We start from the raw sequence: 13,574 nt of genomic DNA, 5'->3' as shown, positions 1-13,574 counted from the left end.
CCCCCCCCCCCCCCCCCCCGGCTGGCACACATGCCAGCTTACCTCGATGCGCTCCTCACCTGCCTGCCTGGAGATATCTCTTCAGACGTCGGGGAAAACGTGCTGGTCAGCTGGTGAAGATTAAAGCCCTGTGCACTGCATCTTCCTCTTCAGTCGGTGGTCATGGTTTCCATCTCCAGCTTCCCGCATGCCCGGACCAGGTAATCAACGGGAATTGTCAGCCGGTGCACCGCTCAGGCCGACCTGGAGGGGCGTTATTGAAAATCTGCGACCATTAGCGCGCGCTAACTCCACCGCTGCTAGCTCCACCGCTGCTAGCTCCACTTTGGACAATATCTGTATGTGTTTGGTCAACGCAAGATCTGTTACCAATAAAACTTTTATTCTCAGGGACTACTTTCAAGAGCTCAAGTTAGACTTTTTCTGTATCACAGAAACTTGGATGTCTCCGGGTGAGTCCAGCGCCTTGATGGAATTACTGCCACCGAACTGTTTGTATTTTAACGCACTGCGGCCATCAGGCCGATGCGGTGGTGGATTAGTAACAATATTCAAATCAACTTTTGACTGTAAACAACTGCCCATCCCAGTTTCCCGCGCCAGCTTTGAGCTGAGCGTCTTTGAGCTAAGTGTCTTTGAACTCGGACATTCAACTCCGACGTTATTTGCACTCGTCTACCGCCCACCTCGATCTAAGGACTTCATAAATGAGTTTTCTGACTTCTTAGCTGAAATCACACCAAAATATGATCATGTTTTCATTATTGGGGACTTTAATTTGCACGTGTGCTATCCTGAGAAGCCCTTGGTTAAGGACTTTTTAGATTTATGGGACTCATTTAATCTAACGCAACATGTAAATGGTCCCACCCAAGAGCGCGGACATACACTGGACCTTTTTTTAACTCATGATGTGACTGTTAATAATCTTGTTATTGGTGATAATGTTTTTTCAGACCACATGCCAGTCCACTTTGAGTTCACCCTCCCCCATCTAACTCCTAAGCTGTGCATTTTTGCACATAGGACCCGGACCATTAACCACTTCACTGCCACACGTTTCACAGATGTTTACAACTCTGAAATGATAATTCAGCCCCCGGTGTTTCTCTCCACCACTGAGGGGCTGACATCAGTTCAACTCTGTCTGCTTAAAGACTCTGGATCATGTTGCGCCTGTTAAAACTAGAAAATCAAAACTCAGAGCAGAACCTTGGCTGAGTGACGTCACCAAGGCCGTTAGGCAGCAATGTAGAAGGGCGGAACGAAAGTGGAGGAAAGACAGGCTGCAGGTCTCTTTTCAAATACTTAAAGAGAGTTGGCGCTGTTATCAGAAAGCAGTGAAAGCTGCTAAATCCAAATACTTCTCTGATATAATTACCTCAAACTCTCGCAACCCACGTGTCCTCTTCTCCACCCTAAACTCTGTTCTCCACCTCACTGAACCATCACCTCTGAAAGCCTCGACTGAGCTGTGCGACAACTTCTTACATTTCTTTTTGGAAAAAATTGCGACCACCAGGGCTCTCATTTTCCCTTTAACTCATGACCCATCCATCCCACCTCAGTCTGTAGCTCCATTTGACCATTTTGAACCCATCACTCTATCTTCTCTAGAGCAGGTCATGTGCAGCTTGAAACCTTCTGGTTCCCCCTTTGATGTGGTCCCCCCTCGACTACTAAAGGAGGTTTTTCCCACTCTAAGTTCATCCATTCTTGATATAGTAAACAGTAGTTTATCCACTGGCGTGGTGTCAAAATCCTTTAAACATGCTGCTGTCCAGCCTCTCCTGAAAAAAACAAACCTTGACCCCTCAGTCGTGTCCAACTTCCAGCCTGTCTCCAAACTCCCATTTTTTCCTAAAGTACTGGAGAAAATAGTCGAGTCCCAGTTGAAGTGCTTCCTGGAAGGTCACACCATCATAGAGCTATTCCAATCTGGCTTTAAACCTCTCCACAGCACTGAAACTGCCCTGCTGAAGGTCTTTAATGACATCTTCAGATCCACAGATACTGGTGATTCTATGCTGCTTGTCCTATTGGACCTCACGGCCGCCTTCAACACCATCGACCATGAGATCCTCATTGCTAGGTTAGAGCAGTGGGTGGAAGTCACAGGGTCAGCCCTCAATTGGTTCAGATCCTACCTCACTGACAGATCCTTTTGTGGCTCCATCAAGGATTTTAGTTCTGCAGAGGCAGAGCTTAAATGGGGGGTTCCGCAGGGGTCCATCCTGGGTCCCCTCCTATTCTCTTTATACCTGCTGCCGCTTGGTGCTATTTTCCGGGAAACACAACATGTTCTTCCACTTCTATGCCGACTGTCAAATTTACTTCCCCCTAAGACACAATGGTACATGCTCGATTCAACCGCTGCTTGACTGCCTGGCTGACATCAGGGACTGGATGGCTTTAAACTTCTTAAGTTTCAATGAAAAGATGTCTGAAGTCATGTTGTTCCCTCCCAATGACACGATCACAAACCACTGCATCGACCTCTCTGCTCTAACCCTGTCAGAAAAACAAAGAATCACTAATCTGGGAGTGATTATGGACCCTTCCCTGAAACTTAACAATCATGTAAACATGATTGTTAAATCATGTTTCTTCCAACTGAGGCGGCTGTCTAAACTGAAGCCCATATTGTCCAAAAATAACCTGGAGACAGTAATACATGCATTCATTACATTTAGGCTTGATTACTGCAATTCACTCCTGTTTCGTATCAGTCAAACCTCCATTGCACTACTACAACTGGTCCAGAATGCAGCAGCCCGATTTTTAACCAGTACAGGCAAAAGAGAGAACATTACACCAGTTTTGGCCTCCCTGCACTGGTTACCGGTTCACTTTCGAATCCAGTGCAAAATACTGATGTATGTCTACAAATCACTGAACAGTTCCACCCCCACCCCCACCCCATCTCTCTAATCTGCTGCAACTGTATGTCCCACCACGTTCCCTGAGGTCAGCGGACCAGTTGCTCCTCACAGTTCCAGGAACTTGTCTTAAGTGCAGAGGTGACAGGGCCTTCTCTGTAGCAGGACCAAGACTCTGGAACGAGTTACCTCTGCTTGTCAGACAGGCCCCCTCCCACTCGGTTTTCAAGTCCTGTTTAAAAACTCACTACTATTCAGTAGCTTTCAACACCAGATGATCTGTGTTTTGATCCTGTATGCTCCACACTGGTTAGTCATCATTATCTGCATCGTTTTTATGTCTATATTCTGATTTACCTCATTTTGTATTTTGCTTTGTTTGTTACCTGTTGTTTTGTCTGTACAGCACTTTGGTTGGCTTTGTCGCTGTTTTAAGCGCTCTATAAATAAAGTGGTATGGTATGGTATAATCTTTCCATAAGCCAAAACTTCATTCCAGAAGCTTGGAAAACAGCCTTTGTTCTTCCTTTGCTGAAGGGAGGTGACCCCACCTCACTGAACAACTATCGGTCAATCGTTAAACTCCGCATTTTAGCCAAGGTTCTAGAAAAACTGATAAACTCTCAAATCAAAAATTACCTGGACTCATTTAACATCTTACCTCCTCATTAATCTGGTTTCAAGAAAAACAACACAGCACAACGACTGCTTCACTGAAGGTTCTTAATGACGTTGTTGAAGCACTGGATGCTAAGGATTATTGTGCTGCACTTTTGTTAGACCTGTCTAAAGCTTTTGACACTGTGGATCATAACATCTTCAATTCAATTCAAAAATACTTTATTAATCCCAAAGGGAAATTATTTGTTGTTGTAATTCGTTATCCTCATTTCATTAAGATATATTATAGATACTGATGGCTGTAGGCAGGAAGGATCTCTTGTAAAGGTCCATCCCACAGTGGATCCTAAGAAACTGGCTGCAGATGCCATCTGATCCATCCACCCAGACTCAGCTGGCCTCTCGGTTCCCCTGGGCTGTAGGACAGCCTGAATGCTGGGCATAACTCCTCCCGGAGCGATGGCCACTCCTCCCAGCAGCCTGCCGAGCTCCTCGTCGCTGTGGACAGCCAACTGTAGGTGCTGAGGGAGGATCCTGTCCTTCCGCTGTCATGACCCATGTTTACTGCTAGTTCCAGGATCTTAGTGGTCAGGCACTTAAGCACAGCTGGCAGGTAGATGAGAATGTGTCCACAGAACACCCTTTTCAACTCATTTGAGGTCTGGGGCTGTAGTTAAGATATTATTTGAGCTTTTGAGATGTTAATCAGCTGCTGTTGGTTCTAGAAAACTGCCTTGTTGCCATGGTTACGCATCATAACAAATGTCTAAGAGTAAAGAAGTTTCAGTAAAAACCGTTCCAGCTGCACAGCATCCGATACCAGAGGAAACAATCATCCAAAAAAAGTGATTTACATCCAGAAAAAGAGTAATTAAAGTTTCCAAAAGCAAAATCTCAGAATGAAAGTAACAGAGCTGCTCCAACATGCAGCCATCTTGAGAGGCGCAATTTGCTTTTGTCATAAGCTGTCAGAAATCGGTTTCTCAGATCACACCATTGGATGGTTCTCTAACTATCTCTCAGATCGGAGGCAATGTGTTCAACATAATGGTACTTCCTCCAGTTATTTAACAGTCAACAATGGTGTACCTCAAGACTCAGTCTTAGGACCCACCCTCTTTACAATCTACAAAGGTAATGTAGGTAAAAACATCCCTGATGCATCCATACATTTCTATGCTGATGACACAGTTGTTTATTGTCGAGCTAAAACAGTTGATAAGGCTTTCCAGCATTTGCAATCCGCATTTAACATCATCCAGTCAGATTTGTTTCACCTCAAACTTGTCCTAAATGCCGACAAAACCAAAGGGATGCTTTTTTCAAATAGGAAGTCGGTCCCAGCAGTTCTTCCTCCAATTTTATCCTCAAATGATGTCCCCATTGAGTTTGTTGATTCCTATAAATATTTGGGTATCTTGGTCGACTCGCATCTCTCTTTTAAGCTCCATGTGGAAAACCTAGTAAAGAAACTGAAAGTTAAACTAGATTTCTTTTTCAGAAACAGATCCTGTCTAACTCTGAATGCTAGGAAACGCCTTGTATCTGTGACTTTCCTTCCCTCCATTGATTACGGTGACATTATTTACATGAACGCTCCTACAAGAACCCTGCAGATGTTGGATGCTGTCTATCATGGTGCACTAAGATTCATAACTGGCTGTAATTATTGTACCCATCAATGCACCCTGTATTCACTGGTTAAATGGACATCATTAACTTTACGCAGACTCTCTCATTGGTACATTTTCATCTTTAAATCACTTCTTAGTCTGCTGCCTTCATAATCTCCTCCTTCATGTCTCTGTGTGAGTGCAGCTACCGCGTACGCTCTCAGGACATTATTACCTGCAGTGTTCCCTCATTGCAGACTGAACTTGGCAAAAGGGCCTTCTCCTACTCTGCTCCTGTTTCCTGGAATATCTTACAAAAAGACCTGAAGCTCTCGACCTTGACCTCTCTAAGTGGCTTTAAAAATCTTTTGGACTCCTGGCAAGGACCAATACAGACATGTTCCTGTTTTTAGTTTTCTACATTCGCCTTATAAATCTAGCTGGTTTGTTACTCTTTTTGCCATCTTATTTGTAAAAAAAATTCTATGCCTTTTTATAACTGTCTATTGCTGTCGCTGTTGTCCATTGTTGTCATCATTCTTTGTTGAAATCAGGTCTCTCTTGTAAATGAGTCCTCGAGGCTCAATGGGATTTACCTGTCTAAATAAAGGTTGAATTAAAAAGTTGTGGATTCTCACAGACTGTGGCCTGTTGGTGAAGAAATCCAGGACACAATTGCAAAGGAAGGGGCTTAGTCCTAGTGTGAGTAGTTTGTCCATCAGGGTGTGGGGAATCACGGTGTTGAAGGCGGATGTGAAGTCCACATAGAGCATGCGGACGTAGGAGTCCTTCTGCTCCAGGTGGATGAGAGCAGTGTGGACCACAGAGGAGATGGCATTGTCTGTTGTATTTGATGGCTTAGTTGGTATAGCTCTTGCTTCACAGTGAGACGTTCACTGGCTCAACAGTGACCTTTCTGGGTGGAGATTGCATGTTCTCTCCGTGCATGCATGGGTTTTCTCCGGGTACTCCGTTTTTCTCCCAAATACCAAAAACATGCATGTTAGGTTGATTGGTAACTCTAAATTGTCCCTAGGTGTGAGTGAGAGAGTGAATGCTTGTTTGCCTCGTTTGTCTCTGTGTGTCCCTGTGATGGACTGGAGACCTGTCCAGACACACAAATAATGTCACAATAATTATCTTTTTGCACCAAATATCAGTTTTGGAGGAAATCAGTAAACATTTACATTTCACCAGCTCCTGTCCAACCATGACCTTTGACCCTTGATGCTTCCAGACCTGCTCAGGGTTTGTTTACCTAAGAACTTGACGAGCAGCGAGTGAGGGAACTTCTTCAGGTGGTCCATGTAAACCTCCAAGTTGGTCAGAAGGAATTTAATCTCTCTTCTGTTCTGAGTCTTCAGGAAGAACCGTTTGTCGTTTCTGTGAGATAAGTGGCGCAAAGTTTCGATTGCTGTAACAGGTTGTAACGAAAACTGTGGTCTGCTCAAAGTTCAGGGGTCTGAGGTCTGAGGTCAGACTCACGTCAGGAAGAAGTCAGCTTTACTCTTGGAGTTACTGATGAACTGAAGGTAGCAGCTTTCTGAGCACAGAGATTCTAGATATTCAGCTTCTGTCAAACCCAAAGATCCTCGCAGGCTGGAGAACACCGGGCCGGCAAACGTCTGCATAGTGAAGGACTGTAAACAAACAAACAAACAAACAAACAAGCACACAGACAGACAATAGCTATGTTTACATGTGCAGAATTCTTTGACCGGATTGAAATGTGTTCTGTTTGAATAATTCAAATGTGTTGTTTACATGGGCACAATCTGTTCATGACGAGCGTTTACATGCAGCGGGCTTTGTTCTGAACAGCAGTACTGACATGCGCAGAGTGGTAAACTCTCATTAAAAAAACCACGGAAGAAGAAGTTCTACTTCCGGGGTGAACGTAAACAAACCTGAGCACCCAAAATGGACCCGCGACAGGTTTTAATGATGGTGGAGACGTTACTGCACTTCCTGACTGAGCTACAGGTAATACAGATCATTTTGAGCTCTTTAAAAGTTTCTAGTAGAAATGTTGTGTCGCTCACCGACCAGTTTTGCTTCCCTGACATGCTAATATTATTAGCGTTAGCCAGGCGGAAATGGCAAAGTCGCACATGCGCAGTCAGGTCAGTTTTTCACCATCAGATAAAAACGAACAGATCAAGCGTTTACATGCGCACCGATCGGGTTTCAGATCGGCGTAAACCACCCGTTTCGTTCTGATCACAAATTATATCGGATCGCGCCGAATACACAAAAAATAACCCGAACGGAGTGTTTACATGACACACTTTTATTCCGACCGGCCATTTGATCTGGTTACTTATGTCCATGTAAACATACCCACAAAGATACAACATTTTCTGCCGAGCATTAAACTCTGCTGAAGTTATTCAAGACAAAAGAAGCAGAACAGTAGCTAAAAAGCTATATACTAGACAAAAGTTGCAAAACAATAGCTAAAATCTTAAATTTGAAAAAAATAAATAAATACAACCTCTCCCCTCCAAAAAAAAAGATACATAGTAACTACATGTATCAAAAGCTAGCTAAGAGCTAAAGGTAGCAAGCTCAAATCTACCAAAAGATTACAAGAAACAGCTTTGTAAATGCTGACTCATAATAAACCTAATAAACTATTAATTCCTCCTGAGGAACAAAGATGGCCGCACCTGATGGATCTGAGTGACCTCGGACCCAAAGTCTTCCTTGGACAGTTGGTTCTGCAGCAGGAGAGAGAAGAACCATGTTTCTTGTTATTTAATAAACAGTGTAAGAACGTCAGATGTTGATGATGATCCCCGGGTTTTAATTCTGTTCACCCTCACACCTGGTTCTGGATAGTTTAAAATAAATCCTAACTTCATTCTGTTTTCTATGATCAATGAGTGTTTTCTTGTGCGTGCATGTGTGTGATGGTGTGTGTGCATGTGTGTGTGTGTTGTTTGGTTGGACAGAGCAGTGCTGTGGAAACCTGCTGACTCATCAGAGGATTACAGTTTGTTGTTCTGTTAAATTCTTGGACTCACAGCAGAAACAGCAGATTCTACACGTTCTGGTTCTGGTTCTGGTTCTGATTCTGATGTCATTTTAAACCTGAAATCTAAACTTTTAGTATCTGGGTTTCATCCATGTGGGGGTTGGGTCACAGACGTACCAGGTCCAGTAGGAAATCCTGACTCAACATTCTCCAGGTCTTCCTGTAGGATCTTAAGGTGATCTGAAGCTCTCTGAAGTTTTGGGTCTGGCCCAGCCAGGTCTCTGTTTCTTTAAGTTTAAATTTTTTCTGAGTTGATTTCAGGGGTTTTCATATCATGTCAGTGTTTCTCCTACATTATACAGGCGGGGTGCCCCACCCTGTCAACAGAACTGAGCACCCCGCCTACCAAACTGAACTTGCCCCTCCCACCCCCACCCGGCACTGACATATCACTAAGGTAGCAGCGCAAAACACAGGCTCTCTAGCTAAAAAGCCCAAGGCAGCACTCACATTGCCTTTTCCCTCATGTTGAACGCCCCCCGCCCCCGCTCAAAAACTGTTAGTACAAGCTGCGCTCAGACATGTCTCTGTCCCCGCATCAGCAAAAATCATGGATAAGATGAGCACCCCGCCATGGCCAGCTAACTAGGGGAAACACTGCATGTTATGTTACAAATCTGGATCTGTCGGTTCTGTTTGGGCTTTTAAACGTTCTTACGTTGTGCTTGTTGAAGGCTGTAGGTCTCAGGGAGGAGCTTTGGTGTTTGTCAATAAAATGGTTTCACTCATAAACCAACATGAGCTGGAATTAAAGAGCTTCTCTGTCCTCATGACTTAAGACAAGATGATATGATGTGAAATAAAACATATTAACTGATGTTCCTAAATTCAGATTTTTTGTTTTTATCTTCAGAGTTTCTGGAAAGAATGCGGAACTCCTCCTTTATTAATGGTGTACCGCAAGGCTGTGTTCTTAGTCCTCTTTGTTTAAGTCTCTACGTAAAGGATTCGTGTCCTGGTGCAGGTGTTCAGATGGACACTAATAGTGTATTTTTGTGTGTTGTTGTTAAAAACATCAAATCAGTGTCAGAACAGCTGTCCTGTTCTTTAGAGTCCAGAGCAGTATGGATCCAAAAGTCATGTCTTATTCTGAATCTAAAAAAAAAAAACTATTGTTTTTTTTCCTCAGTCTTCTTTTCCAAAAAGACTCCGTTTTGGAAAAATGTCTCTGATTTGAACTTTAAGATCACTGGTCAACATGTTTCAGACATGAAGTATATTGATTTTGTCCTGTATTCTTATTACATTTAAAAAAAAGTTCAGCTGATGAGCAGAGCATTTTATGCTACATCAGTTTATGAACTCAGTTATCCAAGTTCTGCTGTAACCTCATGGTCTCAGACATGTCCAACCATCAACCCTCCCAGAAGAACCTAGACCCAAACTGAAAAAATTCTGGACAGAAAACCCATCAGGTCACATGACGGTCAGCATCCCAAGAGACCGAACAAGATGAATTTGAAAATATTTTTGCATTACTCGCTTAACTGGGCAGGCTCCTCGAGGCCTCAGGACTTGCTGGTTCCCCTCAAGTCCACAGGCTCAGTCAGTCAGAACTGTAAGGTTACTTCTTGTACACATCCTGGGGTCAAACAGCCTTTTCTATTCAAGTGATTAATGTGTGGAATTTTAAAAAGATATCCAACTAGAACCTGTTTAGATCTGAAGCAGGTTCTGAAGGAGAGCCAACCAGTTCTGTGTTTCTTTTTAAAGATGGTTCTGTTCCAGCAGAGTTAATAATGTTTCATTGTGTTTAAACTGTTTTCACTTTGTACTTAGCTGAAGGCTCTGAATGTTTTGGTGAATTTGTTTCAGATAAAAAGAGAAGAAACCGTTAGAAAATGGATCAAATCTTCAGTTTTCTCTGGAGTCAGTGACCAACTCAAGCTCCACGTTCCATCTGTCACATTCTTTCAGGTTAGCTGGAAAGTTTAGAGCTTCCTGGGTGTTCGGAGCCCTTTGCTGTGTCAAACACATTGATCTCAGTCCGGTTCTTTGGCCTGGTTTTATCTGCTGCCTGCAGAACCGTCGACACCAACACTGTTTTATTAAAGTTAAAATCTAAACATTGTAAATAAAGATGTAATGAACATTTCACAATGACGTGTTGCAAAGCGTCAGTCGAACAATAATCGATCAGTGGAAACAGCTGATCCAATGTACAGAGGCCCGTCTGACCTTTAGAACCAGGTCGGACTCAGTTATTAACGTGGAGCTCACTTTCGGTTAGAGGTTCTGCCTCCAAGTCCTGATGAGGCCAGGTCTTTGCTCTGATCAGAAACATGTCTGTGCTGCTGTGGATCCTGATTTTCAGACCCAGAACCAGTCAGACCTGGTTCTTGAAGCTAAAAGGGTTGTTTTAAATGCAGCAGCAGTTAGCTGTAGCAACTTCTTGTGCAGCCCGGGGCATTTCCTGAAGGAACAGGAAGCAAAATGTGTTTCATGAACCAAAGCTTGTTTGAAGATTGACATTGTTAAACATTCAGACTAGCCTTTAGCTCGTCGACCCGGTCAGATTAAATTAATTTAATCTGATCTCGATGTTCAAACGTTTTTTTTTTTTGTTTGTTTGTTTTTTCCATAGGAAGTAGAAAAACGTCTGTGAGGGGAAATCTGTTGTGAAAATTAATATTTGATCACTTTTTGTCTGAAAGCTGAGAACTGTTTTTATTTTATCGTACATTTTATTTTTTAGTTACAGTCTAATTCTTTCTGCTGAATTCGTTTAATTTTAGTCGTTCATAAATCGCAATGTTTGGCTCTTTTGGGGGATGGCCATGGTGACTTTTGTTTTTTGTAACTTTTAGACTTTCAAATGATTTAAAAACAAATAATTATAAAAAAAAAATAAAATAAACATCTAATCAGTGTCTTCAGAAACTGCTCTGTTTGAAATCTGCTTCAGCTACTGGCTCCATTTGTTGTTTTTAAAGAGATTTTAGCTGATTTTAGCTGATTTCGGTAGTTGTTCAGCACTCTTTGTTTACTCTGTTTTAGCTGAAACTATAAATCTGTTTGTCTTTGTCTTGTTGAATATTTGTATGAAGATTAAAATCAAACATCAGTTGTCACCCATATTTATTACAGGCTGAGGGATTATTTTGGCACTACTTTGTATTCGTAGTTAAAGTAGCTAAATTCATCTGCTGTTCTGAAACATCTGTAAGCCGGTGCTGATGCTCACCATGGGGGGGCAGCCAGTGGTGTTCTCGATAGCTGCAGCCAGCCCTTCCTTCATCATCTGGGTCAGGCTGTAGAACTCGTGGTTGGGATCGATCTCAAACAGACCCAGAAGTTTCCACTGCTGCCTCAGACCCCCCCACCTCCTGATTTTCACGGAGTGGCGGCGGCGCTGCGTGGACATCCCCAGGGCTCCTGCAGCTGGTGACTCCATCCACAGAGAACAGAGCCAACCCTTAGAATCGGTCCGGAACCACCCAGCTTCCTCGGGTCAGCCGGTTCTGACAGCTGAATGGTGATGGCCCGTTCAAAGAAATCAAAGAGAGGCCCGAGGCGGAAACAAAACAAGCGGTGGAGGCTGGGCCGTTGCCATGGAGACCAACACAAAGAGGACCAGATCCTGACTGCAGCGCTCGGCTGTTTACAGCTGAAATACACAAATAATCAGAGATTATAATCTGAGAGGGAACACAGTCAACAACATGGCACGTTTCATCATCTGGACTCTGCAGAGCAACGATCATATAATAAATTAACAGAAATAAAGGAAGTGTTTTCATCAGAGATACAAGATAAATTGGCTTCAATCTGTAAAAATGAAGAATAAATGAAACAAAAATTAAACAATTTCTAAACGTCTCAAACAGATTCCTCGTCTGACTCATCAAATCTGTTTGGATCAAAAATACTTTTTCTGTTGTTTTGTTGATAAACAAAAGAAAAACTTCTGGTTTGTTTCCATTTGTCTGCAGGGGTCTCATTTATTTTAAATGATGATTTCATTTGCCAAACAGATGTCCCTGCTGACGGTGAGTCTGTTTACCTGGCAACATCACTTCCTGTGTCTCAGGTGAGTTTGGTCCAGGTGGAGCATAGAAAAGCCCTCATTAAAGTTTTATCAGCTGCAGAACATGATGGTTTACACAACTCAGGACTCCCAAATAACAACAACAGTGTTAGCATTTATAAACAATAACATTTATTATTTTTCTTATTTTCATTACCAAGAGTTTATTTCATTCAGTTAAACTCAATTCATTTTATTTATATAGCACTGATTCACAACAAAGTTGTCTCAGGGCACTGAACCACTTGCTCTTGCTGAGATCGGATGCTTTTCCCTTCCCCTCCCTCTCCGCTTTGCTTTACTGCTCTGTCTGTCTGTGAAACTGCTTGTGAGCCTCTCTTGCATATCTTCCGAACCATAATCCTGGACTTGTTTTGATCAGTTAGACCCTCAACTCAATTTACAACATTTCTTCTAAGAGAAGACAGGCTTTAGGCGAGCCGATTTGCCCTGTTGGCATGCATGCAGCTGGATATCTCATCGACTTGGAAGACTTGATCCATCCATCCATCCATTTTCTTCCGCTTATCCGGGGATGGGTCGCGGGGGTAGCAGCCTAAGTAGGGAGGCCCAGACTTCCCTCTCCCCAGCCACTTGGTCCAGCTCCTCCGGGGGAATCCCGAGGCGTTCCCAGGCCAGCCGAGAAACATAGTCCCTCCAGCGTGTCCTGGGTCTTCCTCTGGGTCTCCTCCCAGTGGGACATGTCCAGAACACCTCACCAGGGAGGCGTCCAGGAGGCATCCTAACCAGATGCCCGAGCCACCTCAACTGGCTCTTCTCGACGTGGAGAAGCGGCGGCTCTACTCTGATTCCCTCCCCGATGATCGAGCTTCTCACCCTCTCTAAGGGAGAGCTCAGAAACCCTGCGGAGAAAACTCATTTCGGCCGCTTGTATCTGAGATCTCGTTCTTTTGGTCACAACACAAAACTCATGACCATAGATGAGGGTAGGAATGTGGATCGATAGGTAAATTGAGAGCTTCGCCTTTTGACTCAGCTCTCTCTTCACCACGACAGACCTCTACAGCACCTGCTTCACTGCAGACGCTGCACCTATCCACCTATCGATCTCACGTTTCATTTTTCCCTCATTCGTGAACAAGACCCCAAGATACTTGAACTCCTCCACTTGGGCCAGGACCTCCTCCCTGACCCGGAGAGGGCACTCTACCCTTTTCTGGCTCAACACCATGGTCTCGGGTTTGGAGGAACTGATCTTCAACCCAGCTGTGTCGCACTCGGCTGCGAACCGCTCCAGCGAAAGCTGTAGATCACGATCTGATGAAGCTAACAGGACCACATCATCTGCAAAAAGCAGAGACGCAATCCTAAGGCCACAAAAACGGATCCTCTGTCATAGCTCTGCTCTCTGTCAGCTCCTCTGTCATGCTGCACAC

The 13,574-nt window shown here is 43.7% G+C and overlaps 1 protein-coding gene across 1 annotated transcript; it reads right to left on the bottom strand.

Moving 5' to 3' along the window:
- Positions 1–5,747: 5,747 nt before the first annotated feature.
- On the bottom strand, positions 5,748–11,615 carry LOC119425038 (phosphatidylinositol 4-phosphate 5-kinase-like protein 1). Its single transcript, XM_037692561.1, has 5 exons — positions 11,335–11,615; positions 7,783–7,833; positions 6,599–6,753; positions 6,372–6,496; positions 5,748–5,761 (listed from the first exon to the last, which is right to left on the bottom strand). The coding sequence occupies exons 1-5, from the start codon at positions 11,542–11,544 to the stop codon at positions 5,748–5,750; spliced, it is 555 nt and encodes a 184-aa protein (XP_037548489.1). The 5' UTR covers positions 11,545–11,615.
- Positions 11,616–13,574: the final 1,959 nt, after the last annotated feature.

Source organism: Nematolebias whitei, chromosome 18 (genome assembly GCF_014905685.2).
Source record: "Nematolebias whitei isolate Nwh7 chromosome 18, NemWhi1, whole genome shotgun sequence".
In the NCBI taxonomy this organism is placed as follows: domain Eukaryota; kingdom Metazoa; phylum Chordata; class Actinopteri; order Cyprinodontiformes; family Rivulidae; genus Nematolebias; species Nematolebias whitei.
The sequence above is the reverse complement of the archived record's forward strand: the minus strand, read 5'-3'. Positions and strand labels throughout refer to the sequence as shown.

What these genes read in the sequence shown, in the direction of transcription:
- LOC119425038 (XM_037692561.1), bottom strand. Translation starts at nt 11,544, where the DNA reads ATGGAGTCACCAGCTGCAGGAGCCCTGGGGATGTCCACGCAGCGCCGC. An exon ending in CCACTGGCTGCCCCCCCATG is followed by an intron (nt 7,834 to 11,334) that starts GTGAGCATCAGC and finishes CTCCTGCTGCAG; the next exon opens with AACCAACTGTCCAAGGAAGA. An exon ending in AGGTCACTCAGATCCATCAG is followed by an intron (nt 6,754 to 7,782) that starts GTGCGGCCATCT and finishes GTTTGTTTACAG; the next exon opens with TCCTTCACTATGCAGACGTT.